The 14,917-nt window shown below is 43.5% G+C and overlaps 1 protein-coding gene across 1 annotated transcript in view; it reads left to right on the top strand.

Annotated features, from left to right (window-relative positions):
• The window catches only part of RPN2 (ribophorin II), a 75,966-nt gene extending 67,962 nt beyond the window's left edge, over nt 1-8,004 (top strand). The window contains exons 15-17 of the mRNA XM_049870042.1: nt 1,212-1,287; nt 2,895-3,024; nt 7,723-8,004. Coding sequence (XP_049725999.1) covers nt 1,212-1,287; nt 2,895-3,024; nt 7,723-7,735 — 219 coding nt within the window. The 3' untranslated portion in view covers nt 7,736-8,004. The remainder of the gene's footprint in view (nt 1-1,211; nt 1,288-2,894; nt 3,025-7,722) is intronic.
• Nucleotides 8,005-14,917: the final 6,913 nt, after the last annotated feature.

Here is a 14,917-nt window from a genome sequence, read left to right as displayed (position 1 = left end):
TCAAAAAATCTTAGGGTAACCGAAATTCCCCGCTAGAAGGGAGTAGCCAAGTAGACTGAGCCATTAACAAGGAACATGAGAAAGAACCTAACAGCTACTAAAAATGATAGAAGTGTATGGACTATGATGCTCTATAGAAGTGTACAGATGAGGTCAGGTGTGAAGAAAGCAAGGCCCAATGCTGATTTTGATATAAAAATATAGTATAGAGGCTGTGCGTTGTAGTACTGTTTGGAACAGAAAACTGGAGACAGCCTAAAAGTCTTAATGAAAGTAAGTGTTAAATAAATTATGGTCTATCCATACAATGGAATAATTCACAGCTTTTTAAAAGAATGGATAGATCTAGGCTGATATGAAAAGATTGTGAAGATTTATTATTGTGTGAACAAGGCAAGGGTCAGAATAGTATGTTTAATATGATCCTCTTTGTGTAAAAACTTTAAAAAGGGAGATGGCCTTGTAGGAGAGTGTGGAGGTAGGAAACTTACCCTTTATACCTTTCTGTACTGGTTGATTTTTTTTTTTAGCCAGTTGATTCCCCGCCCCCCCGCCCCAGTTAAAATTATAAACATAGATGCATATCCTCAAAGTTCAGAGAATTTTCAGAAGTATATGGAAAACTCATTAGATCTTACTTTTGGAAAAGTTTCTGTGTTTCTAATTAATTCATTGATTTTAATAAAAAGAATTATTGGTCAGTCTAAATCTAGACAGCATACCACAAGGTTTCAGAAATCAGACCGGGGGCACCTGCTCTAATTTTTGAGTGATCAGAATTTTAAAAGGCATGGAACCCACAGTGAATGCATGCAGCCTACCACTTGCCAATGGCTTTGTCTTACCACACTTAGAGAAATTAGAGGGCATGTTAGTTACTTCATCGTAAATGCAGTTTCTGACCTTCCATTTTCATGGTTTCACCTGTTTTAAAATACAAGGGTTTGCTGTCATTAAAAATGACGTTCAGGTTTGAGTTATCCAAGAACATTTGAGAGCAGGTGCTGGGTGCCTTTCTAAAAAAAAAAGAGAGAGAGAGCAACTTTTCCTGAAGACTCATTATAGGGTAGTTGTCACTTGGAAAAGTTCCCCGTCCTTCCAGTCTGTACCAAGTTTTAAGCCCTTAAGGCTGCTCATTGGATTAGCATTGGCATGCATGTGCACCTCTCAAGTTCTAATGTCTTTTTAATTTATCTCTCTTCATCATCCAGTGGATCCGGATTGGTGCCAATGTCTCCAACTTCACTTTTGCTCCCAGCACGATTATCTTTCACCTGGGACATGCTGGTAAGCGCCCCAGGCTGCTAATTCCATTTAACCTCCTCTGACATTTAGCCTGCACCTGCAAAAGCCCTGTTAAGTAGACCCCCACAACCTATTAACTATAATGACTTAATAGCATAACATCTCCCTCTTCCTCCTGGCCTTTTAGGACAGTTAATACTATGATAAACCTGTTTGGTCCATCAGCTTAGAACAGCTGTCATTACATTGGGCCTCAATGTACTTGGCTGCTTTTGGCAAGCCATTTACCCTCATTTAATAGCCCTGTTCATTTCCAGAGATTACTCACTTATTGTGTCTTTACATTGAGCCATCTTCCCAGATAAAGAGGATTAATGCAGTTTCCAAAGGTTACCTTGCCCCACCATATCGATCTTCACATTTACTGGTGGCTGTGTCTGGACAGTAATAGAAAACAGTCCCTTCCACAGCCAGACACGCTGTCTTGCATTGTTCTCTTGAGAACTTAGGACCTGAATGTAATGAGACAGTAAATTCACAGATCGGTTAAGCATTTCAGAGGCTTTCGATACTATTGAATCAGTAGTGCCTTGCATTCTCCTGAGACTTCAACATCCTTTTTTAATTTCTTTACCTCTTTCGGAAGTAATCATCTGTTGTGTCCCTACCATGTGAATTCTGTCAGGGTCCACAGATGAACCCCTTGAAATTGTAGGCAAATGTATGTCTATGTATTTTTTTCTGGGGAAAGAGAGTTGATAACTTTAATCACATCCTCACAGTGTCCAGGACCTCAAAGATGGTTAAGAACCCCTGCTGTAGTTCATCAGTCAGCCTTCTGGGCAGAACTGACAGGATGACCTTTCTCTCCAACCCAGTTACTGGATTTGAGTGATAGCCCGTCTGGGTCAGGCTGGGAACAAAACCTGCATATCAATTTGTTTAGAGCCATGACTTTTCTTTCCACAGTATTTTTTGTATGCATTTCCTTATTTGATTCTCATCACAACCCTGAGAGGGGGTGACTGAGGCAGGAATTATGGTCCATGTTTTCAGGTGAGAGAATTTAGGCTCAGAGAAATCAAGTGACTCTTCAGGGCAGAGCCTGGACCGTAACTGAGAACTCTCGATGCCCATTCTGAGTCCTTTTCACTAACCCTCCATCCTCAGTTCTCCTAGCTGCCTTCTGAGTCTCGGTGGCAAATTATCCTTTTAAATTTTTTTAACAAGAAGAAAATGATTCATTTATTTATATCCTGCCTCCTTTCATTAAGAATTTGAAAAGTAAAAAGAATTCCGAATGTAGCAGCACAGTAAAGTGGTGTTTTTTGTTTTTTTTTTTATAAATTAAACCAAAACAGAACCTACGTTAACTTGAAGCACGGAAATAGATGAGAACAGGAATGTGGGAAGAGATAGTTAACGTAGCTGAGGTCTGGTTTCTACCTCTGGGTTTCCTGGTCGGCAAGGCTGAGAGGCAAGCATGTTGAGTTACCTACTTCCTGGCATCAGACAAAGGAAATAAAACAAGCTGGCCTAGAAATACAGACCTTTTTGTGATCTAGCAGCTATTGCTCCCAACTCTCCTGTACCCCCAACGGGTTGTCACTGTTCCATTTAACTGATTTTCACAACACCTCTTCCTGTAGCCATGCTGGGGCTTATGTACGTCTACTGGACTCAGCTCAACATGTTCCAGACACTGAAGTACCTGGCCGCTTTGGGCAGTGTGACATTTCTGGCTGGCAACCGGATGCTGGCCCAGCAGGCCATCAAGAGGTAAGAGTGGGGATGGGCCAGGGGCCCGGAGTGGGGTGAGAAGTGTGTGTCAGCTCTGCTCACCCAGCTCTTTGAACAAGGGTATGTGGCAAAGTGATTCATATCCTTAGTGGCAAGTCAACACCTTAATCTAGCCCAATACCGAAGCCATACACACTTTTAAGTCAGAAAATGGCCTTGGTGATGAGCTTTAAATGTCTTAAAGCCACAGTAATTTATGTCCATACACATTAGAATGAGGAAGGAAAATAATGCTTTATGAAGATTAAAATGGATGAGAACGTGTGGCAGCTAATTAGCTGGCTGTGTAAGCATTCTCTTCTTCGCTACCACAGAGGATGCTCCCCTGCCCTCCTCCCAGGGCCCTCAGAGTTACTCCTCCATAACCCCTAAAAAAGGCTGCCAAAACTTTTCCTCCTCCTAAGCGTGAGGTCAGTGCTCTTCTCCTCAAAAGCTGCTGCAGGTTTTGCATAGAGGCCCCCAGCAGGGTGCACCTGCTGTGTAGCCCTTACCACTTCCCTGAGAACCAGACAGCCTCAGGTTCACACAAACGGTTAGACCACAATGTGATGGCAGCTTGCTGGCAGCTTGACTTTCAAAATGGAATTCAAGGCAAATGTAAATGTCACATAGGTGTTTCTCATTGACCTGACTTTATTAGAACTTGGGCGATTTCAGCTACGCAAAGGCCAATAAGAAAAGGTCATGATTGCTTTCGCCTTTGGAAGTAAACATTTCCAGACGTGCTCTGCTTTCTTTTCACCAAGACTTTCCTGGAAGAGTGTAACCCAGTAGTGTGCCATGGCTGCAAATTAAGCTGGTCAGATCAGAGAGAGGCTTTCTCAGAGACTGTTGTGGGTGGGAGAGTCAAACGTCTTGCCTCTGCCTGAGCCTCCACTGTGAGCTCTCTGAGTGCCTCACCCTGGAGATCCTGCACAGACGTGCCCCTGGGCTGCCCTGTTTCCTCTGTGTCCCACCAGAGCTTCCCTTAGCACCAGCAGTGGCAGCTTGGTTAGTTGTTCTACCCCTCCAGCAGCCTTTACTTGGCTATACATTGCACCTGAGGAGCCAGGACTCAGTTGTTTTCCCAAAGCAGAGCTTTATCCCCTTGCAGCAGCCAGTCTGGGCTCCAGGGAGCAAAAAGGCTGTGCCCTGCTGTACTCTTTTTTTTTTTCCTAGAACACAGATGCCCACACAAGACAGACAAAATCAAGAGGCAATAGGCATGAAAGACATTTGATTTAGAGCCTGCTTAGCAGGAGTTCCTAGTCTGGGATCCTAAAACTGTGTGCATTTTCTGGGAAAAGGGACAGTGGTTTTCAAAAGAATCAGGACTACCCCTTCTTACCTGCCTGACACCCATACACACATCCCACACAAAAAGTTAAAGACCTGGCTTCTTTTGCTGTCTTTATAAGTCCTTGAACTAACTCTGCCACTGGGAAAGTCACTGACCCTAACGGAAGCTCTGGTTGGGTGTTTGTCATTTCTTTCCTTGGCTTATTTCTCCTCTCACTGTCCTTTCTTGATTCTCAAACCCTCTTTCCTTTGGCAGGATCGCTGCAGAGCAGAGCAGTAGATTGGCAAAATATAGGACACTACGGTAACGATGAAGGGCGAACTCGTGTCAGAAGCAGGGTCCCTTGCCCATCGTGCCCACCTCCTGCATGTCAGTTGTTCTATCTGGTTTTCAGCCCACTCGTTCTTCCCCAGCCCTCCCTAAGCCAAAGCTGAATTCTGAGGCCATTTTCTAGCTTACTGGACTGGGGCAAAAGCCTCCTGTATTAGTCTAGCCATTGGGGTAGCTTTGCAGCAGAGCAACCTTGGCCTGGCTTTGACTGTGTAAGACTTCATCCTCCCTTGGATCTCATGGGGTACTTATTTAGAGACGCTAGTCCCTCCTCTGTATACTTACAGGAGAGGAGAGTTGAGGATAAGACTGGGCAAACCTTGGGCTTCTTAAAAGGGGAACCCCATTCAAAACATCTAAATTCATTAAATGATGGTCCCGTGGCAAATCCTGGCACACCTTATCACTGTTTCTAGGCCTTTTTGTAGCACCTACCTTTAGTTGGGCCAAACAGTGTGGTTTGGTGAAACTAAATTGTGATGGCCACAGATCAAAGCTGCATCAGAATCCAGTTTTATAGCACTCAGGGTGTGGTATAAGGCTGCTCCCCCTGTGACTAAAATACCAAGTTAAACATCGCCTGTTCTCCTTCCAGATACTAGCCCTAGGATGGGAATGGAAGTGGAGGCAAAGTGAAGTGGGGGGTGGGAGGAGAGCAAGGGAGCTTGATGCTTCATTGCTCAGCTCTTCTAAACCAGGGGTTGGCAGACTTTTCCTATAAAGAGCCAGATAGTATTTTAGGCTTTGTGGGCCATATAATCTCATCTCTGCCACTGTAATGTGAAAGCAGCCATAGACAATATGTAAACAAATGAGCATGGCTGTGTTCCAATAAAACTTTGTTTACAAAAACAGCAGGTGGGCTAGATTTGGCTCCAGGCTGGCCTATGCTGACCCACGCACTAGACCAACAAAGGGGAGGGAGATAGTTGGGTTTTAAGTAATGTCTCCTCTTGTTCCTTGCCTTGGAGATGGCTTTCCCTAACAAAGCAACAAAGCCAGCTAGTTTTTCATCCTCAGAAAATTAGAGAGGTCAACAAGTGCATAGAACGTGGAGCTTTTTTACTGATGTATGAGCAGAAGCTGAAACACCTAGCCCTCAACGCAGAAAGGAATTACATTTTTTTTTTTCAGGTTTAATTGAGGTATAGTTTATATGGAAACCCTGGTGGTGTAGTGGTTAAGTGCTACAGCTGCTAACCAAGAGGTTGGCAGTTCAAATCCGCCAGGCACTCCTTGGAAACCCTATCGGGTCGTTCTCTGTCCTATAGGGTCGCTGTGAGTCAGAATCGACTTGAAGGCAGTGGGAGTGGGATAGTTTATAGAGAGTAAAACCCTTTTGAACCATTGCCGCCAAGTTGATTCCAACTTACAGCAACCCTATGGGACATAGTAGAACTGCCCCATGGGGTTTCCAAGGAGCAGCTGGTGGATTCAAACTGCTGACCTTTTGGTTAGCAGTCTACCCCTTAACCATTGCTCCATCTGGGTCGCTATGAGTCGGAATCTACTCTATGGCAGTGGGTTTGGTTTGGTTTTAAAACCCTTTTTGATGTATGATTGTGTGAATTGTAACAAACTTACGCAGTTGTGTAACCACCACCTCAATCAAGATGTAGGCTATTCACACTCCAGAAAGTTGCCCTGTGTCCTTTGTGGTTAGTCCTTTCACCCCACCCCCACTCCCTGGCAATACCCATCTGGTTTGTCTTAATTTATGGTTGCTCTGTCTGAGATTTGCTTTCAGAGCTTGTCGGCTCTATTGTCCTTTCTGCTCAATGCTGAGTTTTTAATTTTGTAAAACAATTGATTGATTTTTTTTTTCTGGATTTTTAAATAGCTCATTCCCACCCTGCCATCCCCAAGAGGAAAGTCATTTGATCTTTTGGACCTTCGCCGCTTTCTGCGGTTGGAACCTAATACCTTAGAGAAATATCCCTGGTAGTGAAGCAGTCTTGATCTGAGGAAGGACGTTGTTTTGAGCAGGCAAAACATAAGGCATAACTCCTTAGCCAAGATAGCAGCTCCTGGGCCAATAGCCTTCAGCTATTCTTATTCTATACTCATGCTGTACTTTCCAAATGAACGTTTCTGATGACACACATTTTAGCGTACTGAGGAACCTCTGGACGTTGGAGGGGAGCTAGGGGCAATCGCTTTGCCCTCAGGATTAGTTCCGTGCCTGTGCATGCCCCTTGGAACTGTTTTGTTAATTGGTTTGGAGCCACCTCCCATTCTGCAGAACTTCACCATCATCACGTTAGTCATCACCACTGAACGTAGCTGTCTACTAACGGATGGCCTGGGTGTCAAAGCCCCTGCCTGTGGTTGCCAGAGCTGACCCAATTATTACTTACTGCTTTTACCCCCCGGGTGGCAGTCTGTCTAGGTTGTCCTTTTCATTTCCTGTGTTTCTCCATCACTTCTTGGAGTCTCAGGAAAGGCAGCCTCAAGGAACAAGGGAATGAAGAAGTTGAGGGATTTTTATCCTCTCTTAAAATTTTTCTGTGAACTGAGTCCCATTTTTGATCATCATTCTGCCTTAGGTTTAGATGCTGAGTCTGACCATTGACGAGAGCATGGCCACATGGCAGGAATATGGTGCAGCTTTGTGCACTGAATGGTCAGGATGCCATTTTCCAAGCTATATAAGGGCCACAAGTTGGTTGGCAGATCTGGAGTCGAGGAGGCCGAAGATGAGCATTCTTTAAACTCTGTTCACCTGGTTGAAGTTTACACTGTCTTTTTTGGCCTTGCACGGTGAGAGGTGTGCCTGGAATTTGCTCATCTGCTTATATTTTCACATGCCTCTTACTTAGCTATCATTAGGTTTGCTTCCTTTTTTTTTATTATTTAATCAGCTTTAGTTATGAACTAGCTGTCTTAAATTCTTTCGTGAAATGAGATGGGGCATAAATAAATAAGAATTAATAGATAAATGATTATGCCCTGATAAATGGGATCTTATAGTGGAAGAGTGTCTTGGTCTCTCTCCTATCACCAGTTAGGAAATGGAACAGTGAACTGAAATTGGCCGTAATTTTGTGTATGTCTCTATTTTCTTTCAGGACAGCACATTAGTTCCAGAGGAAGGAAAGAAATTCTGAAAACTGAAATGAATGTTGAGAAAAGGAGTCAAGAACAATTCACAATTTGAAAAACAAAGCTTTATTTAAAAAGAAAAAAGTTGAGATTGTGTGGTTATACTTGTCCTTCGATTTCCCTAACACAGAGCAGATACCCGTGAGCCCAGATATTCGTTTCTTTGGCATGGCGCCCTGGCAAGATGCTGTGAATATTCTTAACGTACTTGGATGTTGCATTTGGAAAGTTGAAATCTGTAACCAGTTTTGGATTAAAAAAAATGATAATAAGAACAAAGACCTGATTGTGAGTTTATTCTAGTACTTTTGGCGGGGTGGTATTCTTGGGGTATTATAATATGAGGACTTAGTTGGGAAATACCATGGACAAGGTGGCCATGTATTTCCCCAGACCTCTTTATATTGCTGCTTCTGGTGTCTTTCCTAACAGGACTGAGGATTGCCTAGACCAGTCACCTTCCTTTCTTCTTCTCCAGCAGTAAGTACAAGCTGTCTGCAGGGAGCCCTGTTGGTATCTGAAGGCCTCTCTTGCTGTAGCACGTAGGACTTCTGCTCAGTGCTTTTGCCCTGAAAGTTCCGGCACCGCATACAGTGGAAAGGAAAGGGATTGTCTTCAGAGTAGGCTGACACATGAGTTATCTTAGGATTAAGACTAGGAAAGACACACATCTCAAGAATGCCCCTTTTGAAGTTTTACTGCAGGACCACCGTTACATGGAAGTTATATAGAATCATATATCCATTGCTGTCGAGTCGATTCTGACTCATAGTGACCCTACAGGGCAGCATAGAACTGTTCCACAGGGTTTCTGAGGAGCTCCTAGTAGATTCGAACTGCCATCCTTTTGGTTAGCAGCCAAACTCTTAACCACTATACCACCAGGGTTTCCGTAAAGTCATACAGAGAAGTCATAATAAATAGAATAACATGGTTAAGTGGATAGACTTTGATGTCAGGCAAACCTGCTACTTATTAGGTGAGGGACCTTGAGCAAGTGACTTCTCCAAGCCTCCTTTTTTCTTCTTTTTAAAGAGATAGAAACAGTACCCATCTCCTAAAATTAAAGGAATTAATTTGGGTGACACAAGTGGTTAAGAGCTTGGCCACTAACCAAAAGATTGGCAGTTTGAACCTACCTGGAGGCACCCTAGAAGAAAGGCCTGCTGGACATCCGTTTCCGAAAGGTCAGAGCCGTTGAAAATCCTCTGGGGCACAGCTCGTCTCAAACCCATGGGTCTCCATGAACTGGGATTGACTCGACGGCAGCTGGTTAGTGCATCTGAAGCACTTGGCTTAGTGCTTGGCGTCTTTCCTAATTGGTCCACATTTGTGAGCTTTGGCTCACTGTCTAAATCTATTAATTGAAACGATGCATTCTATTAGCTTTGAAATGCAGGTGATCCTAACAGTATTTTTTGTATTTGAGGACTAGGAATTATTTTTTTTTTAATCAGATTGCTTTCCAACCTAGCTGGATTTCACTACAGTGAGAAAACTGGAATTTTGATTGGAGAAAGGGAAAAGGAGATTCTGGGACTTTGGGCTAGTTCTGAATGAAATTCTGCAGGAGAGAGGGCAATTTGGGCAATTACAGGGGTGTCTGGAAGATGGGAAAGATGTTTTGCCTTTTCTAGAGGTTCCCAACTGGTGGTCCATGGATGTATTTTATCTGTAGTGTTTTTTCCAAAAATTGAATTTGTTAACATTTAAAAATTGTGAGATTTCATATAAAAATCTGGGATTTTGGTTTTGGATTCTCTTGAAAAAGAAAATTAGATCTGACAACATTAGGCCTGATTTCCTGCAATCAGCTGGAGCTGAATCACAACTCCAGTTGCTGGGGCTTGCTCACTCCAGTTTGCCATAGCCCACCATTCAGAATCAGTTCCACTTACCGTGGTCCTGGTGTTGGTACCCACAGCCAATGTCGTTCACTGATACCTGCCTTGCTCTATAGGCATATGACTTTGGGGCCCCTTGCTTCTAATTTTAGTTTCTTATCCCACCTTGAAGGCAAAGGGTGGTGGTGGACTCCCATTGCTCTTGGGTGGCTCCTAGTGTCCCTTGTTAGGTGTGCTTAGGTCTCAACAAACCACACTGGTGGGGAAGAGGAGGAAGCCAGCAACATGAGGGATGAGAGCAGGGAAACCCACCGAACTGGGTCTTGTACAGCTTATCACCAAGACCCTTACAGTTCTGGAAGACAGACTGGTTAAGGCCCGATGGACAGTAGTGCAGAGAAGGGGTGGTAGGGCCTGAGAGTGGAAGTACACAAAAGGTGCTGGGAGTCCTGGTCTCGGAAACAAAGGGCAGACAGAGACTGGAGGGAAGGAGGTCAGGAAACTGCCTCCTTGAGAAGGGGCACCAGGACTGTTCGGGGCTGGCCTGCAGTCCCAGAGGGGTGCTGGAGAATGGAGCACAGCCAACATTTGCTGTGTGCCAGACTGTGCTGTGTCTATAGCTACAACAGTGAACAGGAGAGATACAACCCCTGCCCTTGGTCAGCTTTTAACCTGGAGCGCAGAGAAAGGGAGCAGAATGATATAAATGAGAAGCAATTTTTATCTAGAGAGACTAGGAAGGCTAAGCTGAGGCCTGAAGGATACAAAGGAGCCTGCTATGCAGAGCTGGGGAAAAGCACTCTATGCAGAAAAATCAACATGCGCAAAGGCCCTGAGGCGGGCCAGAGGCTGGCATATTTGAACTGAAAGCAAGCCAGTGGACTAGGGTGTAGTTAGCAAGGAGGGGAGTATCCTGGGATGAGGCAGAAGAAGCCAGAACAAGCAGTGCTGTGGTAAAGGGAATAGGTTTTATTTTAGGACCAATGAGAAGGTACTGGCAAAGTTCAAGCAACTGGAGTTTTATGTAGGAATGTAGCAGAGGTGGAAGCTCACCCTACATGCTGTCTGCTTGGGTGGAAGCTCCTAAAGGGTTCTTGGCTCTCAGCTCTGGATCAAGGCTGTAGGGGAAGAATCTGGTTGTTTACAGCCAAGTGGGTCTGGGAAGTCTGGAATTGACAGCAGGACTAACTCTTTACTTTTATGTATGATAGTCACTGGATTAGTCCCTCAAAGTTCAGCACAGCAATGCCAGGCCATGGCCTCCTCTAAGGAGTACAAAGCATAGAGGTTTTGAGTGTACACACAGACCTGCTTTGAATTCCCCAATTAGCTGTGTTTCCTTAGGCACCTCTCTGGGCCTTAGTTTCCCTTCGGTAAAAAATGGGGATAATACCTCTGAGGGCTTTACAAGGATTAAATGAGATCACACCCAAAACATATGCCACAGTGCCTGCACTTAGAATTTTATCAGTGTTTGCTCTGATTGGTATTGTTATCATGGTTGATTTCCTGGGTGTTGTCAGTAAGCAGCTTGTACCAGGTCTACATTTGTTCATTTGCTTAGTCACTAGCTGGGGAATTCAAGTCCCAGCTGTGCTACCTTAGAGCTGTATGACCTGGGGCCAGTCATCTGACCTCGGTGAAACCAATCAATACACCCTCTATGTCTTGCTCCAGAGGGTCGCTGTAGGGAGCAAATGAAGTAATGGATGGGAAATCTCTTTGTGAATTTTTAGTTAATACAAACATAAGGGATTATTATTAAAAGCAACAAGGCCCCCATTGATTAGAGCATTTCTTTAGGGAAAAAAATTGCACTTGGTCTTGAGTAGGGCCCCCACAGGAGTGGGAAGCTCCCAGCACTTCTGTGGGGAGGGGTTAAGTCTTTTAAGATACCATTAGTGTCGTAGTTAATGGTGATAAAGCACCGGAATTCTTACCACGATGCCTTTTTCCTTTATAATTGCATTCACCTCGAAAACCACAAGTAGCAGTGGGTCCCAGTAGTCATTATTTTATTTGAAAAACTAATTGGAAGTTGAGAGAACTCTCAGTTTTTGCTTTTGTTGGGACAAGCCAAAGAAAGAGATGAGCAGGTGGGTCTAGGAAAAGGAGGGGGTCTTCCATTCAGCAGTCTCCTTTGTTCTCCTTCCTTGGCAGGTTCTGGGCCTTGGTTGAAGTGGACAGCCTGCCCTCAATGGCCAGCCCTCCTCTGGAGGGAGTTTTTGTCTCCCATTGTACTTCCTGTCTGAGCAGAGCCCGGCCATGGCCCCCACAGAGCTTTCCCACGCTTCACTTCTTTCTCCGAGGTGGGGAGTGCTAAGTGGGGATCCCAGGGAGAGCAGGTGGTCTAAGCTCTATAAAGAAATTGGTTTTGCAACTCTGGTGCTGGGAGGCAGGAGACTCAGCTTCCAGGCCCACAAGACCTGGGTTGAGCACTTCCCTTCTTTGGTGGCAGTGTCCTCAGCTGGAAAGGGGTGAGATTGCTCATCTCGGTGTCCTTGTCAACTCTGTAATTATTTATTTATTTTTCTCTGTTTTTTATTTTTTGTTGTGGTGGTGGTAAAGGTATACACACCAAAACGTTCACCAATACAACAACTTCCGCATTACATTTTGATAACATTAATGACCTTTTTCATGCTGTGCCACTATTATCACTATTCTTTTCCAAAAGATTCCACCACCATTAATACATTCAATGCCCCCAAACGCTTTTCGTTAAAACAGAAATACCAACCTGGTATCTCTTCATCTCCAGACTTGTCAGTTGTTTGTTGCTATCGTTTGTTTTAGATTTAATTTACTTACAATAAAGTGCACAGATCTTAAAAATACAGCTCAATGGATTTTTACATATAAGTACACCTATGTGGCCACTATGGAAATCAATATGATAGAACCTTTTGATCACCCCCGAAAATCCACAGATTCTGATAAGAGGCATATATATAGGGTAGGTGACGTGTGAGAATATTTGATTTAGATAAAATGGTTCATTAGTAGAAAAAGCTGGATAATAACTGAACAGGGACCTCTGGTCAGTTGCTCCTGGAGCCCTAGTGGCATGGTTGTTAAATGCTACAGCTGCTGATCAAAAGGTCGGCAGCTTGAACCCACCATCCGCTCCTTGGAAACCCTATGGGGAAGTTCTACTCCATCCTATAGGGTCGCTATGAGTTGGAATCAACTCAGTGGCAATGGGTTTGGTTTGATTTGGTTGGTGAGCTGTTCTAGTTCTCTGCTTTTCTTTAGACCAAAATTTCTCCAAAGAGTTCTCTCTACCAGCATTGCCCAATGGAACTATAATCCAAGCCACATAAGTAGTTTAAAATTTTCTTGTAACCACAAAAAAAAGTAAAAAAAAAAAAAAAAAGACAACCAAAAAACCTCAAATGAAATTAATTGTAATATATTTTATTTAAACCAATAGATTGAAAATATTATCATTGTACTATGTAATAAATATAAAAATATTATTGAGATTTTTAAAAATTTTATTGTGCTAAAGTATATATAACCAAAATTTTGCCTTTTAAACCATTTTTAAGTATATAATTCAATAGTTCCATCCTTCACCATGTTGTGTGATCAATCACCACTACTTCCAAAAGTTTTTCATCATCCCAAACAGAAGCTCAGTACCCTTAGCAATAACTTCCCATACCCCCCCACCCAGCCCCTGATAACCACTGAAAACCTTTTGTCTCTATACGTTTGCCTATTCTAGTTATTTCGTATCAATGGGATCCTATAATATTGGTCCTTTGTTTCTCACTCGGCGTAATGTTTTTGAGGTTCATTTGTGTTATAGCATGTATCAGAACTTCATTTCTCTTTATGGCTGAGCAATATTCCATTGTACATACATATCACTTTTTGTTTATCCATTCATCTGTTGGTGGACACTTGGGTTATAGCTACCTTTTGGCTATCATGAATAAGGTTGCAATAAACATTGTATACTGAGATATTTTGCATTCTTTTTTCATACTAAGACTTTGAAGGCTAGCATGTATTTTATACTTTAAGCACATTTCAGTTCACACTAGCCACATTTCAACCGTTCAATAGCCACATGTGACTAGTGGCCACCATATTGTACATATAAGTATATTTAGTGGGTACCATATTGTACACCTAACTCTGATTCCTCTCCTCCCATTTTCTCTTGTACACACTTGAATCAGATTTTTGCCTCCACAGCCCCACCCAATTTGTTCTCAGTTTCCAGCTTCCACATAACCTAGTCCATGGTCAGTTCTTGGGGTGTCCTAAACCTGCCTGACCCATCAGCAGCATTTGGCACTATAAATTGCTTCCTTCTTGAAACACTTTCTTCAGTTGGCTTCTGGGATTTGTCTCGCTCTTGGTTTTCCTGTTGCCTCACTGCCTGTTCCTTTTCCATCTCCTTTGCTTGTTCCTCATTTTTCCTCCAAACTTTAAATATAGGGGTGCCCCAGGGTCATTCCTTAGGCCTCTTCTCTACTCTTTCTATACTTCTTCTCTTGGTGGTCTAACCTAGTCTCCTGACTTCAGAGTACATCGAAATGGCCATGACTGCCAAACATATCTCCTGCCCTGAGGTCAGGTCATTCCTCTTAAATTCTGCAATGATTCCCTATCTCACTAAGGGTGAGTCCAAAGTCCTTACTGTGGCCTCCAAGGGTCTCCATGAGCCGGCCTCCCACTCCCTCTCTGCTTCCTTTCCTTCCACTCTCACCCTCATTCTGCACTGGCAGCCACGCTGACCTTGCTGTTTCTCCTTTCACTCTCTTGCCTTAAAGCCTTCGTGTTGGGTTTTCCCTCTACCCGGAATATTCCTTACCCAGACATTCATGAGGCTGACTCTCTCATCCTTCAGGTTTTTACCAAAATGTCACCAGAGCAGTGAGGCCTTCCCTGACTACTAGACAGCACGTATATGTCATATATAAAATAATATCGTCCAGCACTTTCTATCCCCTTATTTTTTTCCTTTGCATTTACCACCATCTGATACATTCTATATTTACTTGCTTTTGTTATTCTTCTCCCCCATTACATGTAAGCTCAGTGGGGTTGGGGGCCCTTGTCTGTTCGCTCACGGCTGTATCCCCAACATCTAGAACAGTGCCTGGCACATAGTAGGTGCTCTATAACTATTTGTTGGATGAATAAATGGTTATTGCTCATAGATGAATAAGATACCAGTGGATAAAGGTTGCCTTTGCCCCAGAGTAGATGAATTATGGTTAAGAGTCTGTGTCCAGGCTGGACTGCCTGACTTTGAATCTCAACTCTCACTTGCCAGCATGCAACCGTGGACAATTCAGTT

The sequence above is a fragment of the Elephas maximus genome, chromosome 25 (assembly GCF_024166365.1).
Source record: "Elephas maximus indicus isolate mEleMax1 chromosome 25, mEleMax1 primary haplotype, whole genome shotgun sequence".
NCBI lineage: Eukaryota > Metazoa > Chordata > Mammalia > Proboscidea > Elephantidae > Elephas > Elephas maximus.
The sequence above is the reverse complement of the archived record's forward strand: the minus strand, read 5'-3'. Positions and strand labels throughout refer to the sequence as shown.